The following is a 23,483-nucleotide window of genomic DNA, read 5'->3' on the forward strand; positions in this document are numbered from 1 at the left end:
AAGGCTTGTGTACGGGCGAGTACGATACAGATATCAACTAGGTAGGTTGCTTACCCCGCTCGCTTGTCCACCATGGATATGTACGATGCTAGGTAGGCTGGTAGGTAGTTGTAGACGTCCACATTTCCCGCGGAGCAAGAATGCCCTTGTCCCGGCACAAAAGGCCGAACTCGGCATGCAGATCTCGCCGGCTTGCAGGACAGGGAACTAGGACAAGCCCATGTATCCACCATCAGCACCAAAACAGAACCTCACCATGCCCCCCAGCTCGAGATTTGAACCTCATCGACTCGATTCTAGTAAGCAGAGAGCCACAGGAATAGTAAGACCCACCCGGCTGAAAACCAGGACGTCGATGTACCTGCCCAATACTGTCGATTGCTTGACAGGCCGTGAGCAGGTACCTATACCCGGACCTGCTGCTGCTACGGAAAGAAAATAAAATCCGGGGCTAGCCAGGCGATTGGGGGCCGGCATCCCTCCCCCCCATGTCACCCCGCAAGCATCTACCCGCACGTCAACAGACAGTCACGAGACAGGTGATGATGCCGGGCAGCCTTGAGCCCAATTAAGGTAAGTTCCTTTGCCCCGCCTCTGGATCGGGATAGGCCCTGGGCATGTTTGGCTGGGCGAGAGGGCAGAGGTAAAGACCCCGGAAAGGAGGGGAAGTGTTGATCCTCTGCAAAGTACGCACGTACGGACCAGGTGGGTTCCATGGTGGTGATACCAAGTCATGGATATTACCTACCTACCTGAGGAGGTGCCGTTGGCTCCGCTGACAAGGTTACCCACCCACAGCGTATTTGTGGCAGTCATGCAGTAGTAGCTCAGCGAGGGAATGGAAAGGGCAAGCAAGGTAGGCAGGTTGGGATAGCAGCAAGGTGAGCTAGACCGACACTGAAAAAGCAAAGAAAGAAAAGGAAAATAGAGGGGCGGCGTGTACGGACAGGATTCGGCGTCGACATCCAAAGATGTGCATACCGACTTTCTCCCTTCCAAACGCCAGCCACGGGCGTGCGTGTAGTCGTCAACCCCTAACAGAGGTAGGTATTGTACCGTACATCTACGATCAATGGGCGGTAAAGGGCTTGACGGGGCGGGAGGTCTAGAAAAGCCACATGGAACGAACCAGCCCAGGGGGCGCAACTCTCACCGCTTGAACGAGGAATGCAGAGACTGACGCTGTGGACGGGAATCTAAATGCTGTCACATTTCTGCGGCTGCAGCAGCCGTGGACGGATGCGAAGTGAGCACACACGCCAAGCCTGATCGTAACCCAGTGAATTCCACCAGCCCTCTGGCTTGTGTCAAACTAGTTTGCGACGAGGCTCTCCGTGTTAGAGCTCGAGACTAAAAGTGACATCCGGTACTCCATCCACCATGCTTTTTTTAGTTAAGCAAACCAGACCGTGAACAGTTTCCTCCCAGACTGAATTCCCTTTTTAGTGACCAGCCAGAGCCTGGGCGCGTCTGCGGTCCCTCTCCTCGGCAATGGAAAGTTTGACACCCTTGCCCTTGGGCAGGGAGATCCACGGCTTCTCGCTGCCGATAACGAAGACGTTGGTCTCACGGGTGGCGAAGGTGTTGTCAATGGCATCCTTGATGTGGACGATGTTGAAGCCTCCATCGTGACGCTCACGGTGGGTGATGACACCAACACGACCCATGTTACGACCACCGGTAACCATGGCAATGGCGCCAGTGTCGAACTTGATGAAGTCCTGGATCTTGCCAGTCTCTAGGTCAATCTTGACGGTGTCGTTGACCTTGATGAGCGGGTCGGGGTAGCGGATACTGTAGCATGTTGGGTCAGCAATCCGAGGGAGACAGACATACCAACCGTCGAGATCTCGCTTTCTCAAATCGTGATCCCGGAGGATCTAACGATATCTACCAAAGCTTGGTCCAACGGCTGACAGATGTCGACAGAACTTACGTTCTTGCATCATGCGTAACCAAGAATGGGATTCCTCCACGGCCGAGCTGAACACGCTTGACCTTGCCCAACTTGTACTTGGCCTCCTCATCCTGGATGCGGTGGACGGTGAAGCGGCCCTTGGTGTCGTAGATGAGGCGGAAGTTCTCGCCGGTCTTCTCGATGGTGATGACGTCCATGAAGCCGGAGGGGTAGGTCATGTCGGTGCGGACCTTTCCGTCGACCTTGACCAGGCGCTGCTGCAGGATGGCCTTGGTCTCGCGGTAGTTGAGGGCATACTTCAGCCTGTTGCGGATGAAGATGATGAGGGGCATGCAGTCGCGGAGCTTGTGAGGACCAGCCGACGGACGAGGGGCGTAGACACCCGACAATTTGTCGAGGAGCCAGTGCGACGGCGCGCTCAAGCGCTTCTGGTGCTTCTTTCTGTGAAGAAACGGTCAGCCTTGGTCTGCGGGAGGGAAAGTGAAAATTGTTCTCGCTCGAGCCCGTCTACCTGCTGGCTGGACGAGATCGATTGCGAGCATTGTCGAAACCGGCAAGAGCAGCCTCTACGCTTCGGTAGGGATTGGAGTAGTTACTTACGGTCCTCTGCCCATTTTGACTGAATTGGTTGTCGAACGGGAAAAGATGGGTGGAAGGGTTGGAGTTTGGAGGGTTGAAGTCCAAAAGTTCGCGGAGGTCCAAGGCTCTAGAATTTGAGAGGTGGTTTTTTTTTGTGTGCTTCCCAAGAAACCCTACGCCAAAAAAGGGTGCTGACCAATCAGCAGCGTTACGGACCCACTATCACATAAGTGGGTCCTCACCACCAAAGACAATGATCGCGAGCATAGGGTTATTGGTATTCCTGGTCAAATGAGCCAGGGAAAGTCGCATAACATCAGGCAATCATATGGATCATCTAGACATGCCGACGGCCTCTCCACGTATTCCTTCAATCAGTGACGTGAGACCGAGGTATTAGACCTCATCTGGGGCTAGAAAGCCGCAAGCAGAAAAAAAAGACATTCGAGATTGCTCCCTTTCTAAAAGTGTACCTAGATATCCCACGCTTTTTTTCCTCGTGAACATTCCCGGCGCCATATTCGCTCTTTTTACACCTGTAATGACAGGAATCCATAGTCTAGTCCGCTCCCCGAACACCAACATAGCCCTCCGCCGTGAGGGTTACCCTTTCTGATTCGCATCAAAACTTTAGCAAGGAAATGTAGACACAAACTCCGTACAACCCAAGAGCTCCTAGCTAGGCCCCACTGGTAAATCATCCGCGAGATCGAGTATGTGTAAAACGCCCCGATCCTAACATTGGATGTCGTCGGGACAGCGGCAGTCCTCATCATCAAGACGAAGAGCACAGATGAAAGGAATTTCTGGTACAATCTCAGTGCCCTGAGATGAATCGTCCCCGGAAGATGAGGCCTGTATGCAGGAGCTCGGGGAGGTCCTGAAGAATCAGGTGAGTGGCCTCCTGCCAGTACGGTTATGGGATCCAAGGCGACGTGCTGGCCTGAGGTGATGCAGCTCGGCCGCTCCATTGGCTGGTGATGTGTTCAAAGAGTACTCCAGTGCTCCGTGTTTGTTGTAATCACTAGTAGGCCCTCGTGAGTCATCCAAGAGGAGGCGGGATATATCCATTTCCCCCGCAGTCAACATGAACACGGAGGCCGAGGGTTCGGCATGCATGTCAAGAGCCGAAATGCCAGGGATGGACTCGGATGATTCCACCAAACTTAACGGAAGTGGCCACTTGGGCATATCTTCCTTCGAGCTTGTCCGATTTAAATGAGGCTCAAGAGGATTGGACGTGGAAGGATTGAGCGAGTTCCCGATGGTCGTATTGACGGACGGTTCCAATAGATCGCCTCTCCCCGTGTCCTTAACCTGGAGGCTCCCTTTGTCTATCCTCAAGTAGATCTTGGGATATTTGTTCCGGACACGATCCCTCAGATCCGTAGGCTGTCTGGTAGATAGGTTGAACAGCGGGTCGCGCTGAATTTTTGTCCATGCTGGACCATATTTGTCGAGACCTTCCAATATTTCTTTGTCGTCTTGCTCAGTAAATGGCCGTCTCTCTCGGCGATGGGACTTCTTGAAAGGGCCATGGATGCCAAGCTCTACCAAGTCTTCCATCTTTTTGCGATGAGCCCGGCTCTTCCGCGGTTTCGAAGGAGAATCAGAATCCTGCTGAGTCGGCAAAGGCTTTTCTTTCTCGACAAACTCCTCGGTGTCGATGAGGATGCCTTCGAGTAAGAGCCCTTTCTTGGGCTTTGATCTTGGCTCGGGCACGTATTCAGTGCCCGACGTATCTGCCTTTGCCTTTGCACTCCTGGGCCCGGACTGGCCGCGTAGCTCAGCCGGGCAGCAGGTGCGGAACCGGTCCTTGAGGTCCCCCGCGGTCCGGTTGTTGAACCTAAAATCGGGGTCCTCCAGGATAGTGGTCCATTTCCCAACCCCGTGGCGACTCACCCCAAGCAAGAGGTGGTTTGTCTCTTCCTCGGACCATTTTCTCCGCGGCTTTGCTGCCCGTCTCTTGATCTTCTCGATATTTGTCTTATCCGATTCCAACTCAGAAGTTGAGACCGCTCTATCCTCTCCAACGTTGTTGAACTCCTTCAAGATGCCCAGGTTGGGAGCTTCCGTATCATCAAACGACCCTGAAGCTATGGGTGGAAAGACAGCAGCGTCGGGTGGGGGTTCGTGCAGGCCATTGATAATGGGCGGGACAACTTGTTGGTTGGATTTCTGCTTCTTGAGTGGTTGAGGTAGTTGGACGAAATCATCTTTTACCGTCATGGCCCGATGCCTCTTCTTTCTCGATGCATCATCCGCTATCTCCGGCGCATCGTCGAGGATCATGCGCAGCGAGTGGGAGGATCCATTGAAATCCGGGTCTTCGAGAAGCAACTGGAGTGGATGGGAGGATTTGTTGGTTCGGCTTGAGCCCTCTTTGGAATATGCACCGTCCGCTCGGCATGACTGTCTCGCTGAAGTCTCATCGGCAATTGTGTAAAACGGAGGGATCTGCTTCGATGAGGGGTTCTCTGCCCTCTGTTCGGTCTCAATCGGGGGAAGAGATAGGGAGTCGTTCGAAGAGGGCTTGAAGGGGAAAAGTTGGATGGGCGGGAGATCAGGTGTCTTGGAATCGTTCAGCAAGTGCATCAGCCGTGGCTCGATGGTAGCCATCGCGAAGCAATGCCTTCGGAGATGGCATCGGGGAAGCAGGCGAGGCAGGCAGCGCCTTCGGCAAAAGACTGGTGGCTCAATTCGGCGATCCCCGTCGAGATGCCACTGTAGAGTAGCAGTTGGAAGGTCAGCCCATAGATGCCTCGTCGTCTGGGATATCAGAGGTTATGGTGGCCTGAAATCATGAATTGGTTGCTTGGTGTCGAACTTATTAGATTCCCCGCATAATTTGGCAGATGGCGTTGCCCGCCGTTGGCGGCGCGTGTCTTGGCACTGTGATTTAGTGCGACATCCATGTGGCAACCAACTGATCTCACCTGGCAAGCACGGAGCCGCACCAATCAACCATTCAACAAATGAACTAATCGTCACCTACTTACCAAACACACAGTATTGTATCCTTCAGGGGCTATCGTCTTCGCACCAGCATGGCTTCTCGTCTCCCAGCATTTCCTCGCTTTGTCTTTACAGTGTTCGAACCCATCTCTCTGTAAGTTACTCGGCTGCATCGCACAATACATGCTTTCCGCCTGCAGAAGCTCACACACCTCGCCATAAGTCTCGCTGGGTTCGTGCCGGCAGTCTTTTTGTCGGATTGGTTTGTCTCGGAGCAAGTCGCACGATCTGTCCCAGTCCCCTTGACGGACAATAACCGCCTGGTGGCGCAGCAGCTAGGAAATTGCTATGGGTTGGCTTTCCTAGTCGGGATAGCTGTGTTGTACAGCTCCAACGAGCTGCACGTTGTCAGAAACTATCTGAGAGCCCTGTGGCTAGCTGACCTTGGTCACCTGGCTGTGACCTACAACATACTGCAATATGACCGGTTCTTATATGTCGCAAGTTGGAACCCAATGACATGGGGAAATGTTGGCATTACGGTATGTAGGATCAAGGATCTAATAACGTCGTTCACTAACCAGCTTGAAGCTTTTTCTTTGCTTGACTAGGACAGCGTATCTTCTGGGTTTGTTCGGGCCGGACATTGATGCTCCCCTGGCACCCAAGAAGTCTCAATGAGGCTGTCGAGCTCAGCAGGACTTCCACCTCGCTGGCCACAGTGGGGAATATCTGTTCTGTTACATCATTGCTCCCAATGCTATTCAACTGTAACCAGGGAATAAGACGGGCCTCTCCCAATTTGAGTTGGAAAGAGAAAGTAGTTGGGACATCCACTAGCATCCGGCTTTCTACCTAAGAGCAGTGGACGAGATACTTATCTACCTACCTAACGCACATGGAGACTTCAATTCTGCCTCTGAACCCGTCCAAATTATAGTCGGATGATCGCTCTGAAGCTAAAGCAGATGCCTCCAAGTCAAATGCCAGCTGATGCAGTGGATATCTGGGAGAGATGTCATCCGTAATGCGCTAACTACCTTATAGGGATAGTTAATTAAAATAAAGCTTTCTGGTTTCATCAATTCATCGGGCTGTCGGTCTAGTGATATGATTCTGAGGCTGTCTCGACGGCCAGGGATGGCTATTCGTGAGGCACGGAGGGTTCCGGGCCGCCAAAACGTTTTTGACAGGTGGCATGCGTTTTTGGCAGACGTTGCCGTCGGGGCTGGCAGCTGGTCTCTTCCATGTCTACTTGTCAAATAAATTGGCGGCCTGGAGCCCCTGCCTTGCACAGACCCCCCTGCCCGAATGCCCCTTGATTTTTTTCATCTCCATTTTTTTCCATCTCTATTTTCCTCCCTTGCTTGAATTCCGTCTGCGCTTGCCTGGGACAATGTGCTAATGTACCTATTATGCTGTGTCTTTTTTTTTTTTGTCTCTTTGCTGCCAGTCGTCCTTGAGACTTTGTTGGGCTGTCTTGAACCTCCTAAGTACCTAGAAGCTGGGAATATTCAGCTATCCACCTGTGGGATAGTCTTGGATATTACTGCTCTCGAACCAAAATATCAGCTATTTCCTAGCTCGCATGCTGTCAATTGAGTCAATCCCTACACCCCGTATAACCGGGCCGTTGCCTTCATGCCAAGGAGCCGAGAATTACCCCTGAAATGTGAATGTGTTGGCCTGTGACACCCCTGAAGTAATCCTTTGATGGAATTAACCAGCATTGCGGAATACACACAGTGCCCAAGGTTAGGGTCTAGTTATACTGTAGAGTCAGTCGCTAATCTGCCTTGGTTTTTACAGCGAAGGACGAGGAAGGTCTGGAGAGATGCAGCGCAGTGCAGTTACGTATATCTTACCATCTCGCCTTGAACTTCGTTGGGAATTGATTAGATACAGTATTTTAAGATCAACCACTAATGCAGCCAGTTTATGGGGAAAATTGGGGCTACGTCAGGGGCACCGTGGTTGGAAAATTCGAACGCGTGGCGGTGCACCTAGATCTCGTGCCGTTCCGTTTCTGGCGCGCCCAAGTATCACCCTTTTCTCGTGCATCCCGTGCATCCTGTCGACCTCTATCCCTTGGTTTATCTCCTTTGATCTGATTACTGGCGAGTTTGACTTGGACGCACGCCGACGTACGGGTAACGGCATCTCTCATTGATTCTTTTACGGTCCTTAAATCCACCCACGAAGCACGAAGACGGCACCACCCGCAGACATTAGGATATTCCTCTCCACTGTCCCTAATTCCAGAGCGTAATCTAGAAATACCACTTTAGAGAAACTTGCCCAGCTTAACGAACACCGAGCCTTTTCCCTAAATAAACACTCCCATACGAGTAACGACGTCAATATTCTCCAAAAGATATACACCCTTGACCCCCAGAAAGAATTACCATGAGGCTACGACACCAACGATCGCCACTTCTCCTTCTCCTCATCCCTTCGCTCGCCGCCAGCGCCGCTCTCGCATCCTCATCACCCGACGTTGGCTCTGACACCGACGCAACAGCAGCCACCGCGTATGAATCGACGGGGGCCTTTGGCCCCTCGCACGTAAAGAAGCATGAGGTGGGAACCAAGGATGCTCCCGTGGACGGGAAGGACGGGCGGCCGCACGAGGGCCCGTTCGTTGAGATCGAGAACCTCCGGAAAAACGACGGTGGGGACCCCAACAGGGACCTCCCCGTCATCAAGGACAGGCCGACCGATCCCACCATGATCGATGGCAAACGCATTCCCGATAGCAACGATGGGGTCATGGACGATAAGAATCGGCCGGAACCAAAAATAGGCACCACCGGGACATCCGGAGGCGTCAGCGAGAAGGACAAGGCTAGGAAGGAGAGGGAGGGCAAGTCTGGCGGGAGGATGGAGAACAGACCAGATCCGCCGAAGGAAGCGCCCCCGTTGCCACACAGCGAACAGGAGAAGATTACCCTTGGGGATAAGGAGGCGAAGAAGGACAAGTCAAAGGAAAAGAGCAAGCCCGATGGCAAGCTGTCTGACGATGTTCGGGGACTCGAGGTCAGTTTTAACTTTGCACCATCCTATCTTCCTTTCGGCGGCTTTTTCAATGCTAACACTGGCGCCCACATAGAAGCCAATTGATCTCCCCGACAGGACCGACGACAAATCTCCTCCCTTGCCCAACTCGGCGAACAAGGACCACCTCGATGTGTCCGACAACTCGAAATCTTCCGGGAAGTCAGGGGCCGGGGATGATGCCAACGATGGCCTTCTTCATCCCCTTCATTCATTCTTCCTCTCCTTGACCATGATCTTATTTTCCGAGATCGGCGACAAGACCTTCCTGGTGGCCGCCCTCATGGCCATGAAGCACGACCGCATGGTCGTGTTCTCGGCCGCCCTCAGTGCGTTGATCGCCATGACCGCCCTCTCCGCCATCGTCGGCCACGCCGTCCCGACGCTGATCCCCCAACGCCTGACCAACCTGATGGCCTCGGCCCTCTTCTTCGTCTTTGGCGCCCGCCTGCTCCGCGAAGGGATGGCGATGAGCCCGGACGAGGGCGTGTCCGCCGAGATGCAAGAGGTGGAGATGGAGCTCGAGGAGAAGGAGAACCTCGCCCGGAAGCAAGGCCGCAGGAGGTCGAGCATCTCGCCCTATTCGCTGGAGATGGGCCTGGGCAGCCGCAAGTCCCGATCCAAGTCCCGCTTCCCCACCCCGCCTCGCAGCCCGTCGACCTCGCCCGATCGGAGCCCGTCGCCGAGGAGGAGGACCATTTACGGCTTCCTCGGGGGGCTGAACAACCTCTTGTCTCTCCTCCTCAGCCCCGCCTGGGTCCAGACCTTCGTCATGACCTTCCTGGGCGAGTGGGGCGACCGGAGCCAGATCGCCACCTTCGCCATGGCCGCTGGTCAGGATTATTGGGTGGTAACTCTCGGGGCTATCTTGGGACATGCCTGCTGCACCAGCGTTGCTGTCATTGGAGGCCGCGCCATTGCGGGACGAGTCAGCCTCAAAGTTGGTATGTCGGCCCGCACCCCAATCTCGATCGTGCATATCGTTACTGACCGCCCCAACAGTCACCATGGGAGGCGCCGTTGCCTTCTTGGTCTTCGGGGTCATCTACCTCGTCCATGTCTTCTACTCGTAGCCTCACCCGGGTCAGACGCCCTCCAAACAGCCCACAACAAGCATTCCCCCGCCCACCCGTTGTTCCTCCTTTTATCATCCAAATCGTTCATTGTAATTCTCGGCAATCATAGCCATCCAGACATCTTACGTTTCTCGCACCTGAGCAGCTGGTGGTGGAGGGTTGGGAGTGGGGCTGGTTTTCGTTTTCCCCTCAAAAACAAAGACCGAATAGAACAAGGAAATACATTATGCCCGACCTACGTCGGAGGAACTTGGCTGGGAGCCATGTACATTGAATTCATAGGGCGCGGCTTGGTCGGCAAGCATGGAATATATATGGAGGGGATTATGTGTTCTGCATCGGCTGGAGTTTGGTCAAGAAAGAACAGGCGGGAAATACACGGATCGAAAGTCGTCTTCTCTGTGTGTGGGTGGGAGAGAGGGGAAGAGAGAGAGAGAGAGAGAGAGAGCAACGCTGATAATACGAAAGATGCCATGCCATGCCCATTCCCATGCCCGGATCTCGATGCTCGTGCTGCCCTTTTTTTCGGTGACGTGACAGTAAAGAGTGGCCCTCGGCTTGAAGCTAGGTCTGTGTCTCCAGACTTCGGCCCCGGGAAGGAAGGTTGATCTCTCAAGCTACACAAGTCTCTGTTCGGAATGGACACATGAAGTTTTGGTCGAAATCGTTCGAGGTACTTATTTACAATGTCGTTTTGCATATACAGAAGTATCCTATTCGGGTACCTATTTACAGGTTGCCTCGCACTATATCGCACAAGATCCGCCGCTGGGGAAACACAACCATGAACCCTTGGGCTCGATACAATACTTCCACCACAATATCAGAGCATCAGACGATCTCGTCATTCTTCCGACGGCGATCTCCTGGATGTAGAGTCAACCGAATAGCAACGGTGCTTCCGTCCACCTTCACACTCTCGTGCCAGGGTGTGCCTAGCCAGCAAAGCAAAAGACACCCTGCCCCACCCTTCCTCACCTCCATTCATCCAGATCCCCACCCCGTATCAACCCCGGGCGCGCCCTCCGACCCGCCCCCCACCGAGCCCACCAGACCCACCACGCGGCCCCGGCGCCCAGCACCGCCAGCGCCGTAGCCGGGTAGGCGAACCAGACGAACCGGCCGCCGCCCCCCGCTGCGGCGCCTCCGTCTCCGGCGGCGGGCGAGGGCGGCACCCAGGGCAGCAGCAGCAGGAGGCAGTTGGCGGCGGCGGAGACGACGATGGCGAGGCGCGGGGCGCGGAAGGCCGGGGACCAGCTGCCCGTGGCGCGCAGGAGCAGGAGACCCGCGCCGAGGGCGAGGCCGAGGGCTGAGACGGGGTAGCCGCCGACGTCGACGAGGAAGGCGTAGATGGGCCCGCTGGGAGGGAGGACGATGGCGAGGGTGGAGATGAGCCAGTGGAGCAAGAGGCCGCGGGAGGGCGGGGTGGGGGCGGCGGCCGTGATGGCAGTGGTGTCGTTGCCGTGGTGGTCTGTCTCGGGAGGAGTGAGGCGGAGTTTGGGGAGGATGGTCGTTGGGAGTGGGATGGATGGGCTGGGAGGAGGGGAGGGAGACGACGGATGCGAGCTCGTCCAGAAGTCAGACCATGGAAGAAGACCATCTTTTGCAAGCTCCTCATTTACCCGTGCCTGGACAAAGCTCGTGGCGGCAATGTTCCCCGCGGCTGAGATGATGACAAACATGGGGAGGAAGCGTGCTCCGATCCCGGGACCGAAGACGTTGCGGAAGAAGATGCCAGCAGTCACGACTCCCGCAGACCGGAGGTCGTCCTTGTCGACCACTAGGAAGAAAGCGACGTTTATGGCGAGATATGCCAAGGAAATGAGTGTCAATGCGACCGGCGCGGCTACCTTGAGTGTCCGGACTGGGTTCTTGACATCTGAGAGAACCTGGTTCGCGGTGCTGTAGCCCCTGAAACAGTAGATAATCTTCAGGAGCGCCGTTGCGTAATCATACGGCTGTGTTGACGAACCAGCCCATATGTTGCTGAAGTTTTGCTGAGCAGTACTTTGAGGGACAGCGTCGGTAAAAAGGGGGTCCATTCTTCGTGTCGTTAACATTTCCCGGTCTGCCCTGGTTCCCAGGATACCCCCAGCAAACCCAGACAGTACGACGATCGCAAGCATCAGCATCTTCATGACGCCGAAAATATTGATCAAATACAGGCCAATTTTTGGATGCTTTGCGTGAGTGTAGCAGAGGCAGGAGACAGTGGCTACTGCGATTGCTCTCACATTCCACCGGTTCACCTCGATGTCCAAGGCGTAAAGGACATACTCGCCAAGCACAATGGCATTTGGCGTGGAGAAGCCGAGGAGGACCGCGTACGCCATAAACATGCATGTGGCGAGCATGTACGGCTTCTTGAACATGCGCTCTAGGTAGATACGTTCACCACCACTCCGAGGCATGGCGGTACCAAGATCCTGTTGTGCCATGTAAGTAAGGTTGCGCTCGTCGGAGCCGGGGGAAGACAAGTGTCCTACAAGATATACGGCGAGGCCGCAGAAGGATATCAGGCTGCCGATGACCCATAGTAACAGGGTCATGCCCACAGAACCGACTCCGGCGAAGATGGCAGGTGGCACCGTATAGGCCCCTACGCCAATTGTCTTGCCAACTATGATGTTGATGGCAGATATGACTCCAAGTTTGCCATCTTCCCGTCTGAACCCGCCATACTGGATTCCCGGTGATTGTGGTGGAAGGAACCAGGTTTGGTCCGTCGGCGAGTCTTCTGATAGGGTGCTCTTGGCATCCTCATCGTAGTTATCATCAAGCTCGCCCCAAGCGCCTGCTGAGTTGGGCGTTCTGACACTCAGCAGGAAAGACCCGGAACCCTCTGAGTACTGGTCGTCACCGTGCCTTGCACTGACACTCCTTGTATCTGTGCTTCTTCTGGCGTCGGCACCATACGACGGCCGGACTGGGGAGCGACAAGAGAGATTGAACGATGCATTTAGGGGGGATGCAGCCGTCGAGATGGCGCCATTGAAAAAGGTGCTGGAAAGTCGCCGTACAGTGGAGGTTGTGGACAAGGGTGGTGGTGCCATCTGGTTAGACTGTTCGAAGCATAGGACGGGGTGCCCCTTCGCAGACTGCGCTCAATTGAGCACGTTTCGCGTTTGAGGTATGCCAAGATATAAACCTGCTCACAGGAGAACGGGGAAGAGCATAAATACTCGAATAGCCAGCGCCGAAGGAGGACGGGATTGAGATGGAAATATAGAGCAAGACGAAAGCTTTCACTCGACGACAAGCACTCGACTTGAGAAAACTCATGGAACTCTCGTCCACGAAGCAGCAGCACGAAGATATTAAGCGAAGAGCAAAACGTGTTTAGAAAGTCTCAGACGTGCCAGCATGAGTACCTATCTTGATGAGGCGGACCGCTTGGTACTTGATACATCTTGTGAGCTGCGATACCTACCAGGAAGGCTCGCATTCTTCTCCTTTCTGGCCCAACCTTGAAGTCAAGTGGTTCACAACATCTGCTAGTGCGACCTGGAGTCGGTCCCGCTTGTCAGGAGCAGGGAATCTGGGGCAAGAGTTGCCGAATCTGGTAACTGCCCCAATAGCCGACAAGAGCTGTCCTCGGCCACTGAAGTGAAAGGACGTTTCAAAGCCTTGGCGTGATCGCTGCCCGAGCAGGGACTTGAAACTTGGTTCTGAACTTCGATGCGGGGAGAGGAATGTTGGCTTGTTTCAGCCTTGGCGACGACCCATCCAGGGGTTCCTTCCAGGTTCCTTCCATTCGAAGCTAACCGACGAGGGCCAATCATGTGCCACAAACTTACCTAATTTTTCGAACTTCACCTCAGTCTGGGATCTTCAATCAAGCCAAAACCACCGGGGACCTGAGCCGGTCCAGCCAATCCACGCCTTTCAGGATTGGCGACGTTGATGCCAACCCGGCGTATCGTCGATTAAAAAGCTTGCTTTCTCGAATCGGTTTATGCAGTCTCTGGGGGAAAAGCCTACGGCTTTGCTTGCCGCGTGACTGCAGTCGTGCATCGGATCCAAAACAGCCCTCATAAGTCTGGAGCCAGAGTCCACGTTTTTTTTTCCCCCGAGGAGAGGGGGGAAGGGGGTGCAGAGAGGACGTCGTCTGCTCACGGCGAAAGGGCTATCGCGGTATCTGTTCAGTTATTCCACTCTTCTGTGTTCCCAACACAGCTCATGCGAAATTTGCTCAAAAGTCAACAAGCTTTAATATGGGACCTGATCCTCGGAATCTCAGGCCGCGAGGGGACATAGGCTATTTCACACCCTAGTGTCGCAAGGTTGAATGCGAAGGCTCGTGCTGGAGCAGGCAGTCTCAAGTCTCCTGGCCCTCGTCAAGCAGCTTGTCAAGCAGCTGCACATCGGGACAAATGACAGGGGCCAGTGCGATCTTCAACGTGGTGGAGCTTGCTTCAGGGATCGTCTCGTTGCCCTCGTCGACTCCTGCACAGGTACGGATGTACAGACCCACAAACCACTTGGGGTCAGATGTCGACTTTGACAAATTCCCACGAGTCTCTGGGCATCTGATCTACAATTATCACAATGGTGCGAAATTATCAGCCTCATCTCCCCGGTGGAGCTTGAAATCCAACGGAAAACACGCAGAGAGGGGGGGGGAAAGATAGGCAACGGCTCGATCTATTGGACCCGAGGATCTTCAAGTACTCTACAATTAAGAATGAGTGTCTCAGAATACATAGGTGTCGACAGTGTTCTCGTCGTTCTGCTTCCCAGCAAGCCGTACAGGGTTCCTAACTGACCACCCCAAAGTCAATGGCCCCCACACACATTTTCTTCAAGCGTTACCTTGTGTAGGCCAGTCGTCATCCCCGCCATGTTTCCTCCTAGCTGCAATGCTGCAATGCTGTAATACTGCAATGCGGAATCATCCACCTAGACCGCATCAGTCGCGACAATTATATTGGGACCAGGCGGCTGGGACCGCCACGACTAATAGCACGGAGCTCTGACTTCGAAACGGATATACACTAACCTGTCGTCCTAGGCCCGGGCTCTCCTCGAAGGCGAGGTGCTCGACCAGGGGGAGTAGCTGCGGGCATACTCTGCCGCAGGACTTGCGAACAGAAAGTTTATGAAGGCTTGCAAGAGATATCGAGCTGTTGCGTGCAACTAATACATCGCGGTAACAAGCTATCTTGAAAGCGTTATGCTGTCGAGATTTGTTTGCCTACCCGTCGACGAAAACTGAGGTAGCCCCTTGAGATACTCCTCAGCTAGATGACGGTTGAATATGTCCTGTGTTTCCTACCGTAGTAACTGAAGTCAGAAAACACAACACAAAGACGGCTTCTCAGCCTATCATGGAACAAGGTGCTCGTGAAGAGGGAATATTCGAGTACTGTACCTTGTGTGGTCACGCGTCGCGTGTGAACTGGAAAGCGGATGGACTCGACAGTCGCTCCTTCCTTGTTGATATTCGTGATGATACTGTGTAGGTACAAAGCTTAGGTACCTTGCCTGGCGAGTTAAGGGGAATGTGACTATATCTACCTCTAGCCCTAAGTTCCTCTAAGAACTCGTCGAGGAGCGTCCCCTTTCTTGTCGCGTCTACCCAATGACGCGACCTGGCATCAGCTACCCAAGGAAGCCCTCCTCTCAATTTCACCTCCACCACCAATCCCAACCTCCAGCCCCCGACCCTAGCCTCACCTTTCACTTCGCCGACCGACAAGCAGCCGCGGAATCTGACCGGATTACCCCATCCCTTTCTTCATTGCATCTTTACCCAACATCTCCTATTCGACATCTGCGGCACCTCCCCTGGATATCTAGCCACCCTCTCGAAAACCGATCTTCAGGAGAGTTCACGGAGTATCTCAATCAGAACTTCCCCTTGACACGCGTCGAAGACGCGTGTTTGGCCATGAACCACTATGTTCTACAGCCACGAGAGTAGGTGACTGTCCTAGCCACGTTTGCTGAAGACATGGCTGATCATACTTCACAGTCCTCACCAGCCGGCGTAATGGCGTGTCCACGATTTGGTAAGACTTCCTCGGAACTTCTCGCACATCATGCTCTGGAATTCTGACAAGAACCAGGCTCGCTGCGACGGTGGGACCCAAATCAAGCACGCGAAAAATAACGCGAAAGGCAATCCAAGACGTGAACATTCCGAAAGCATGCCTCACAATCATTGATCCCGGAGCACCCATAGCCTTGCGGTTGCAGAGCAATCTTCTCTATGGCGTTTCCAGGGTGTATTCGCAGCAGTACGCATACATGCTTGGAGATACGGAGAAGGTACAGGCTCACATACAAACCTTCTACCGTGTCTGGGGCAACAGCACAATCGATCTGCAGGCAGACAAGACGACCGCAAGGCAAGTGAAGCCATATAAGGAAGGAACAATGTCAGCTTTTACTAACCAAGAGCAGGTCCTCGCAGTTCATTATTCCGGACGACCCTGCCTTTGAGCTGGAATTCCGGCTCCCAGAGTTCGACCTTGATGGAGACGGAAACGTGGTCATCGCCCAAATCAGTCAGGCTAGCCGCAAGACTTCCTCACAGCTTTCACCGCTCATCCGGGACGGTTCATCCGGAGGTTCTGCGTCCATGATCGCTGGTCTCAACATATCGAGGTCTTCGGAACAAAGGAGTTTCCAGCTGGAGTTGCCATTCGGACGCGACAGTATGGCATCCCAAAAGCGGGGGGAAGGAGCATTGAATTTAGGCGGCGAGGAAGAGCTCGTACCTGCCTTCGACGATTGGGGCATTGAAATCGATACTGACGGGAATGTGATTCTCGCGGTTGAGGAACCCGAACTACCACCTCTCCCGCGCCTGCCTGGCCAGGTTGGAGGTGAATTGGCGCAGCCCCAGAACGAACAAGGTGACGTCGTGATGAACCTAGGCGAAGAGTTCCTACCCGAAGTAGAGGCATTTCCGAAACCCCCAGCCGATCCACCCGCTGAGGAGGAGCAAGGCCCCGAGGCTGCCGCAGCTCCTATGCGACAGCGGAGGGCCCGACGACCCGTTCTACTCATGCCCGACGCGGAGACCATAGTTAGCAAACACGAGTTCCGAGCCTGGGAGGCAAATTATTTAGCCACTCAAGAAGAAGCCCTACGCAACAAAGCAAGCATTTCGACAGGTCCTGTTCAAGCCAGAAAGAACGCATGGACTCTCTTATTCGGCCGCGGCCTCATGGACGTTGGACTGCCAACAGGCATCCCGGATGGCGTCCACCCTCTTGCCGAACAGTTCGCAGGCGTTGGCTTGGCAAAGTCACTCGGAATCAACATCAGCTCTGAAGAGTTCAATGGGCTTCATGGTCGCCGCCGGTCTGCCGACGAGGCCTTCGACATGGAAGATGAAGATCGCCGTGTCCGTGCGCGATTTGCCGATGGGGAGCAGGTTGGCCGAAGCATTCAACAACAGGAAGATATGCCTCTGATCTTTGACCAAGACGTGGAAGTCGGGAGAGAGCCGGGTTCGGCCCTGTCAGATATCCCATCTTCAGTGCCCTGGAATCGGCCCGGCTCCTCAGTCCATGGCAGTGCCAAGGCTACCTCTTTCCTTGCTGGCCGGCAAGTGAGTGCCAGTCCTCTTCACGGACGAGGAAGCACTTTTCAAGAAATCGAGCGCTTCAGTGACCAGCCGGACTTCGGATCTGACGACTTCGTGCCGCACAGCTCGTCCTTCCTGCATGGAGGACCAGTCGGCGGCAGCGGGCGTCAGGATGGGGAATTGATTCAGGAGGCCAGCGATCTGGAGAGCCGGAACTTTCTTGGTTTTGTGGAGCGCGTTGCTGGAGAAAAGGGGGCAATCCGTGCCGATGATGAGCACGACCAACGCCTCTGGGTCTCATTCAACGACCTCTTCGAGCCGGCGGACAACAAAAAGGCTGTGGTTACCCAGGCCTTCTGCAACGTCCTGTCGCTGGCTACTAGGAACAAGATCAGGGTTGAGCAGGAGGGCGAGAACGAGACGCCATTTGGGACGATTCGCTTGGGTGTTGTTATTTCGGAGTAAGGGGGTGTTGAGCTTGGCAACATTCGAGATGACGACTGGACGTCAATTTGCTGGGTCGTCTGGGTAACGATCAGGCAGCTCTGATTGGCCGGAGTTGGGGCCATTATGTGGGATCGGGATCATAAGGTTCGAGGGCGGATTTGCACTGGGTTTATGGACCAACGGCTTTATGGGAAAATGTGCTATTGCTTGCTGTATCTTCGACGGGATTCCTCGCATAAAGATCCCACAGGGTAAATACCCACTAATAGAACGTCAATCTGGATGCCTCACCCCGCCTCGCATGATTTCATCTGACAGAATCGCGGCTCCGTCTCGGCCCCACACACACCGGTGGAACGGAAGCCGGATGCCTGCACCTTCACAACTAGTTGGCTCATTGCTGACATTGAATGTGGTCTAAGGCGGCATGGGCCCCGAGTCAGTCGGTGCTACCAAGTCTGTGCCTTCCAGAGGGAAACTCCCCGTCACGCGGTAAGGGCTTCGAATTACCCCTTTCACGCCGTCTCCATGTCCGATGCCGCCAACGCCGCTGACGTCTTTGGATGCTCAACTGGAACTCTCACGACGTCGAACATGGAATGGCACCTACTGCTAGTAGTGTCGAGTGCTTGCTGCAGACATGAGATGCTCGCATTATCTTGGTTGCAATAAAATATTCATTAATTTCATCTAACATTCGCAAGAGCGTGATTCATCTATTTATTACAGTCGTATTAACGCCACTAGCCGGACCTCCATCCGGGGATGTTACACGTGTGTGCGTTTTCAAACGGCAGGTATCATCAAATGGTCACTCGTAATCATCGTCACATTCTTCCGCGCCTTCGCGGTCGGGAAAGATCATGTACTCGGTCTCAGGATCATCGGCTGCGGAGCCCATGACCACTTTCCAGGCCTCATGTACTGGCTCGAGGGTCGAGTCATCAAATGCAAGACCGGGGGCCGAGCCGGGTAGAGTCAGAACCTTTCCATCCGACTCGTTCCCGATGCCCCCCGAGCCAGACAAATACTCGTAGTAGAACCTGTACAGGCATTGCGGCTTTTTGGTTTCATCAACGGCCGCGAGGAAGGAGCTGACTGCCGCTTCAAGCCGGGCCCTGGCCTGCTCGGTGGTGTTCTCGGTGAGAGTTGTGAAATAGAGCACGCCTGAGGAACTAGTCAGTATAATTATTCCCAATTCCTCGATAGCAAATAAGTTGTGTAAGGAATGAATGCGAGTACATCAGACTGTCAGAGGTATGTTTACGTCATGGTCCATAGGACTCAGACAATGTAGATAAGTATTCAAAATGTGTATCATCATGATACTCGGCGAGGGGATTATGAAGGGTTGGGGTCAGCAAGAGAAATGAGACTCACTTTGTCCGGTGGGACACTCGCCAGTTTCGCTCGAGTGAGTGAAAGCATAGATGGGCGAGTCCAGTGTATGCTCGGGATCCGAAGATCCGGCCAGAAATGCGATCACAGCAACAGCCGGGGCCGGAGCGCCCTCAACAAGTGGCTCGAACAACGACCTCAAGGACGAATCGACGACTACCACGAGCCTGCTTGTCCGCTTGCTATTCTTCCCACCATCCGTGTGCTCGCTGCCTTTCACCAGCAGCTGTGTCTCAACTCGGACATCGCCCTCTGGCTCGGTTGACAAATCAAGCTGGAGTTTATCGGAGCCTTGAGTATGATGGACCTCATTGAGCCTCGTGCCAAGCTTGTAAACTGCTCCGCCCACGGCACCTGCCCGACATGCCACCTGGGCAATCTCGGAAATGCCCCCCCACTTGGGATATACGGCGGCGAACCCGGGGCCAAACATGCCCATCGACGTGAGATGCTTGTGGATGATGGCCAGGCCTTCTTTTGCCGTGATTGACTTGCAGAGTGACAATGTCAGGGTGTGGACAAACATCTGCAGCTCGGCATCCAGGCCGAATTGGCTCCGCAGTAACTCGGCCAGCGGCTTCTCCGCAAACGGCTGCCAAGTCTCCCTCTGCTGCGTGCCTTCGTAATCGAGGACGAACTTGAGAAACTTCATAAGGGAGCGCTTCGAGCGGGCAGGAATGGCGGTGGCGGAGAACACATCCTCCCGCGTCGAAGGGATGCGGGTAAGGGACGGAGCCTGGCTGGGTTTGGACGATGTCTTGAAGACGAAGAACGAGCCGACAGCGAGGAACTCGAGCTGCCGATAGGCGCGGGAGGAGACAAGCTGCGACAGAAGAGTCGACCGGCCGTGGATGATCTGTGGGGAGAGGGCGAGAGAGTAGGCACGTGAAAAGGAGAGACCGGATGTCTCGGGGGACTTGGTTACGGACGCCGATCCGAATGAGGGATTGGGTTCCAGTGACGAATGCTTCTCGGTCCAACCCTCGGCCTCCTGGAGGCTGAGCGAGGCATCTGGGCCGCCGTAGTAATCATTTGGGTCTAGGTGTAGAACTTTCTTTCCAGACCGTGAGAGGGATCTTCATGGCGGAGCACGTCTAGGTCAGTCAGACGGGCGATATTGGAAATGCTCAGTCGCTTGAGGTGCTTACAATGCCAGGAAGGACTCCTGAAGGCCAGTGCCATAAATGACAACGTCCCAAAGGGTTTCAGTTATTGACTCCATCTTGGCCGCAAGACACACATTTTTCTGTAGCCTGCAGGATTTTGGATGGGTTAGGGCCAGAGATGAAGACTGCAGAATTTGGACGAAGCTTTTAAACAGGTCCACTCCAGTCACTCGGGGGTGATATCGGGCATAATATAATCCGTCTATTAAGCGCGGGGCGGGGCCCCGTTAGAGCGATACCAAATTTCGTACATCAAAACTGAGCGAAAACGGCTCCAGAGAAAAATTCATTCAGCAACCGCCTCAGCAAAAGCCACGATCCGCTGCTTGCACTCCACAGCATTGCTGGACTTGAAAACACCTTTCACTAGGCATTTCACGAGCTGGGCGGGAGACCAAATTACTCCTCCTGTATCTACTGCTCTGGAAATACCAACTGTAAGGGCGGTTCGAAAGGTCGAGACATTCATCTTGGAGGGCCATGTCTTCTATATAATTCACGAGTGCCGCCTATGCGCGACCTCTAGTCATCTGCCGCATCTCGTTGTAGTCCAAACATCTTCATCGACTGGGCAGAGTTGCGGTAGCTCCATCGACTTTGATATCGGCACCTTGGAAAAGGCCGTACGCAGCCTGTTGGCTTGGAAGCAAGTACTGAATGGTTGCAGTTACCCACCATCTAGGACTGGGATAGGAAGAATCACTGGGTATAGGACTGCTGTTACTTGTAGTCGCCATATGCTGCTCTTTATACGGCCTCTCATGAGCACCTGCTAGAGAGCTTGAGCAGGTCTACGAGACTGACCTTGTGGCCGATGTAAACCAGGAAGCAACACCAAAAGCGAACGTGCGAATTACAACCAAATCAACCAATTGCGTAGATATCGTACATGGGTTTCTGGTTGAACAGCCACGCACTTGTAATTCCGCAACAATGCCATACCCTCCCAGACGCCAGTGCAGGCCAACCCATCTATATGGCAAATACAAACGTGAGACAAGTATGCAGAGTGGTACAGTGTGTTGAATCAAGAAACGAGGCATTTGGGGGTTCATAGGGAATCCCGCTTGTCTTGGTCAAGAGCAACAGCCTTGCCAAGAGCATCAGCAGCCATGGGTTTCTCCCCGGCACGCTTCCGCAGCACGTTCTCGATGAAGGCCTCGCCGGCCTTATAAGAAGATCGTACCAACGGCCCACTGGCACAGTAAAGGAAGCCCATGTCCAGGGCCCGTTGCCGCCAGAGCTCAAACTCATCCGGCGTCACGTACTTTTCCACCTTGAGATGCCGCTTTGTTGGTCGCATGTACTGGCCGAAAGTGACGACATCAACATCCACCTTCCTAAGTTCTGTAGTTCCAAGTTAGATTTTCGTTGCTTGACTGTAAAAAGTTCAGGTAGGTGGGTGCTTACCTCTGAGGGCTTCCCAGAGTTCCTCCTCTGTCTCGCCCAGACCGAGCATGATACTAGTCTTGGTGATGATACCCTCCTTTCCACGAACCTCCTTGACATGCCCTAGGACCTTCAAGCTCTGCCTGAAGGTCGCCCTCCTATCCCTGACATACGGCGTCAGGCCCTCGACCGTCTCGACATTGTGCGCATAGACGTCCAGGCCGCTCTCGGCCACGATCTTGACCATGTCCAGGTCACCCGCGAAGTCGCCCGTCAGGGCCTCGACCAGCAGGGTGGGCTTCTTCTGCTTGATCCTGCGGATCGTCTCGGCGAAGTGCCTGGCGCCGCCGTCGGCCAGGTCGTCGCGGTCGACGCTGGTCAGGACGACGTACCCGAGCCCCCACCGGGCCAGGGCCTCGGCCGTGTTCTCGGGCTCGTGCGGGTCCAGCGGCGGCGGGCGGCGGCTCGTCTTGACGCTGCAGAAGCGGCAGCCGCGCGTGCACGTGTCGCCCATCAGCATGATGGTGGCCGTCGCGGACGCTTTGTTCGACCCGCCCCAGCACTCGCCGATGTTGGGGCACCGCGCCTCCTCGCAGACCGTGTGCAGGTTCAGGCCCCGGAGGTCGGCCTTGATCTTGGCGAAGTTGCTGTTGGTCCCTGCCGACGGGATTGGCGTCTTGAGCCACTCCGGCAGCCGCGTGATGGTCCGCTTGCGGCCTTCGGGGCCGACCTCTGCGGTGCGGAGGGTGTAGGCCTCGCTGGCCGGCAGGGGGGTAGTCTGTGATGAGGAAATAAACTCGGAGAGCTCTACTACGGTCGTGTCTTTGAAGTAGGTCGGTCTTGGCCGACTGTTGGAGGAGGGGGGTTTTGTCTGGGATGACTCGGAACTGGCGGCAGGTATTGTGGCGTAGGACCGGACGGAGGAGACGCCGGGCGCCAGAGAGCGTCGGAGCGGTGCACTGATGCGCTGGAGAGACGGGGCAGCGGATGCCATGCTGGCGATATCGTAATTGGCAAGAATTGGCTAGAGACGAAGTCGCCGTTGATCAACGTTCCGTGTAGGTTGTCGGTGACGGAACTTTCACAAAAAGTACTTATGTCGGGGTTTGGGCAGTCCAGACCCAAAACAGTATCGGTTCTGCCTTCCCAGACCACATTCCTCGCCACATTGAACATTGCGCTAGTATCAGCCCTATGCCTTGCCAATCACTTAGGTAGTTACCTTCTATGCATCATTACCAACCGAGCTGCTCTGTTTGTTTCCTGCGCTTATTCCAGGACGTTTGCTCTCCGTTCGGGGTGGTTGGTGAGCCTGCGTGTCCCGACAGCTACTTGGATTAATGCAAGGAAATCGGTCTCACGACCCGGGGGCTTAGAAAAGAACGTGTTGATGGTTCGTAACCTAATCTATATATATATATATATATCTCTTAAGAGATTTGATTTTCTCTACTAGATAACAAATATACAACTCTACAAGCGTGAAGCGTTACAGCCTGACCTTTAGGACAGACAAACTGCCCATATCCTTCGATATGCACTGGTAGCTCAATGTGCGGCATCTCAAACCCTTGCAGCAGCTTTCTGGATTCGTTCTAGATCGCCCGACTCTTCACACAGGTAGCGAAACACGGCGTCGGGACCTTCGCGCTGGAGAAACTCGTCGAGTGACCCTTGTTCGACGATACGGCCGGCGTCTAGAACGATGATACGGTCGTAATCGGCGATGGTGTGCAGGCGGTGCGCGATGGTCAGCAAGGTCGTATTGGCGGACACGCTCAAGCGCAGTGTCTCCTGAATCATAGTGTCCGTGTCGTGGTCGATGGACGCGGTGGCCTCGTCGAGCACGAGGACGCGGGACTGCCACACGAGCGCGCGGGCGATATACAGAGGAGCTGCCGCCGCCCCAACGAAAGGCCCCCGATCGGGCTGTCGAGGTTTGTGTTGGGTGGCGTCTCGGCCAG

At 54.5% G+C, this 23,483-nt stretch overlaps 8 protein-coding genes across 8 annotated transcripts; 3 read left to right on the forward strand and 5 right to left on the reverse strand.

The window, feature by feature from the left end:
* Positions 1–1,085: 1,085 nt before the first annotated feature.
* On the reverse strand, positions 1,086–5,381 carry QBC33DRAFT_613653 (40S ribosomal protein S4). The gene is made up of 3 exons (XM_060432553.1): positions 3,669–5,381; positions 1,937–2,359; positions 1,086–1,794 (listed from the first exon to the last, which is right to left on the reverse strand). The coding sequence occupies exons 1-3, from the start codon at positions 5,114–5,116 to the stop codon at positions 1,443–1,445; spliced, it is 2,223 nt and encodes a 740-aa protein (XP_060279794.1). The 5' UTR covers positions 5,117–5,381; the 3' UTR covers positions 1,086–1,442.
* Positions 5,382–5,470: 89 nt separating this feature from the next.
* Positions 5,471–6,537, forward strand: QBC33DRAFT_549410 (uncharacterized protein). Its single transcript, XM_060428965.1, has 3 exons — positions 5,471–5,606; positions 5,676–5,994; positions 6,044–6,537. The coding sequence occupies exons 1-3, from the start codon at positions 5,545–5,547 to the stop codon at positions 6,131–6,133; spliced, it is 471 nt and encodes a 156-aa protein (XP_060279795.1). The 5' UTR covers positions 5,471–5,544; the 3' UTR covers positions 6,134–6,537.
* Positions 6,538–7,499: 962 nt separating this feature from the next.
* On the forward strand, positions 7,500–10,029 carry QBC33DRAFT_479452 (putative transmembrane protein pft27 protein). The gene is made up of 3 exons (XM_060425313.1): positions 7,500–8,488; positions 8,562–9,450; positions 9,509–10,029. The coding sequence occupies exons 1-3, from the start codon at positions 7,859–7,861 to the stop codon at positions 9,577–9,579; spliced, it is 1,590 nt and encodes a 529-aa protein (XP_060279796.1). The 5' UTR covers positions 7,500–7,858; the 3' UTR covers positions 9,580–10,029.
* Positions 10,030–10,556: 527 nt separating this feature from the next.
* Positions 10,557–12,798, reverse strand: QBC33DRAFT_598138 (amino acid transporter-like protein; the record flags this gene model as incomplete). Its single annotated transcript, XM_060431956.1, has 2 exons — positions 12,069–12,798; positions 10,557–12,008 (listed from the first exon to the last, which is right to left on the reverse strand). The coding sequence occupies exons 1-2, from the start codon at positions 12,633–12,635 to the stop codon at positions 10,557–10,559; spliced, it is 2,019 nt and encodes a 672-aa protein (XP_060279797.1). The 5' UTR covers positions 12,636–12,798.
* A 2,684-nt stretch (positions 12,799–15,482) lies between these two features.
* Positions 15,483–17,584, forward strand: QBC33DRAFT_499138 (Rec8 like protein-domain-containing protein; the record flags this gene model as incomplete). Its single annotated transcript, XM_060425636.1, has 4 exons — positions 15,483–15,501; positions 15,557–15,593; positions 15,651–15,936; positions 15,998–17,584. The coding sequence occupies 4 exons, from the start codon at positions 15,483–15,485 to the stop codon at positions 17,582–17,584; spliced, it is 1,929 nt and encodes a 642-aa protein (XP_060279798.1).
* A 639-nt stretch (positions 17,585–18,223) lies between these two features.
* QBC33DRAFT_549426 (GDP dissociation inhibitor-domain-containing protein) lies at positions 18,224–20,238 on the reverse strand. The gene is made up of 3 exons (XM_060428966.1): positions 20,113–20,238; positions 18,947–20,040; positions 18,224–18,733 (listed from the first exon to the last, which is right to left on the reverse strand). Exons 1-3 carry the CDS (start codon positions 20,184–20,186, stop codon positions 18,378–18,380), a joined length of 1,524 nt encoding a protein of 507 aa, XP_060279799.1. The 5' UTR covers positions 20,187–20,238; the 3' UTR covers positions 18,224–18,377.
* A 603-nt stretch (positions 20,239–20,841) lies between these two features.
* QBC33DRAFT_549429 (uncharacterized protein) lies at positions 20,842–22,624 on the reverse strand. Its single transcript, XM_060428967.1, has 2 exons — positions 21,541–22,624; positions 20,842–21,477 (listed from the first exon to the last, which is right to left on the reverse strand). The coding sequence occupies exons 1-2, from the start codon at positions 22,511–22,513 to the stop codon at positions 21,182–21,184; spliced, it is 1,269 nt and encodes a 422-aa protein (XP_060279800.1). The 5' UTR covers positions 22,514–22,624; the 3' UTR covers positions 20,842–21,181.
* Positions 22,625–22,746: 122 nt separating this feature from the next.
* QBC33DRAFT_549431 (uncharacterized protein) lies at positions 22,747–23,481 on the reverse strand. Its single transcript, XM_060428968.1, has 2 exons — positions 23,032–23,481; positions 22,747–22,912 (listed from the first exon to the last, which is right to left on the reverse strand). Exon 1 carries the CDS (start codon positions 23,320–23,322, stop codon positions 23,083–23,085), a length of 240 nt encoding a protein of 79 aa, XP_060279801.1. The 5' UTR covers positions 23,323–23,481; the 3' UTR covers positions 22,747–22,912; positions 23,032–23,082.
* Between the last annotated feature and the right edge of the window lie 2 nt (positions 23,482–23,483).

This window comes from Phialemonium atrogriseum (genome assembly GCF_030411735.1).
Source record: "Phialemonium atrogriseum strain 8032-3 unplaced genomic scaffold QBC33scaffold_30, whole genome shotgun sequence".
NCBI classification, from domain to species: domain Eukaryota; kingdom Fungi; phylum Ascomycota; class Sordariomycetes; order Cephalothecales; family Cephalothecaceae; genus Phialemonium; species Phialemonium atrogriseum.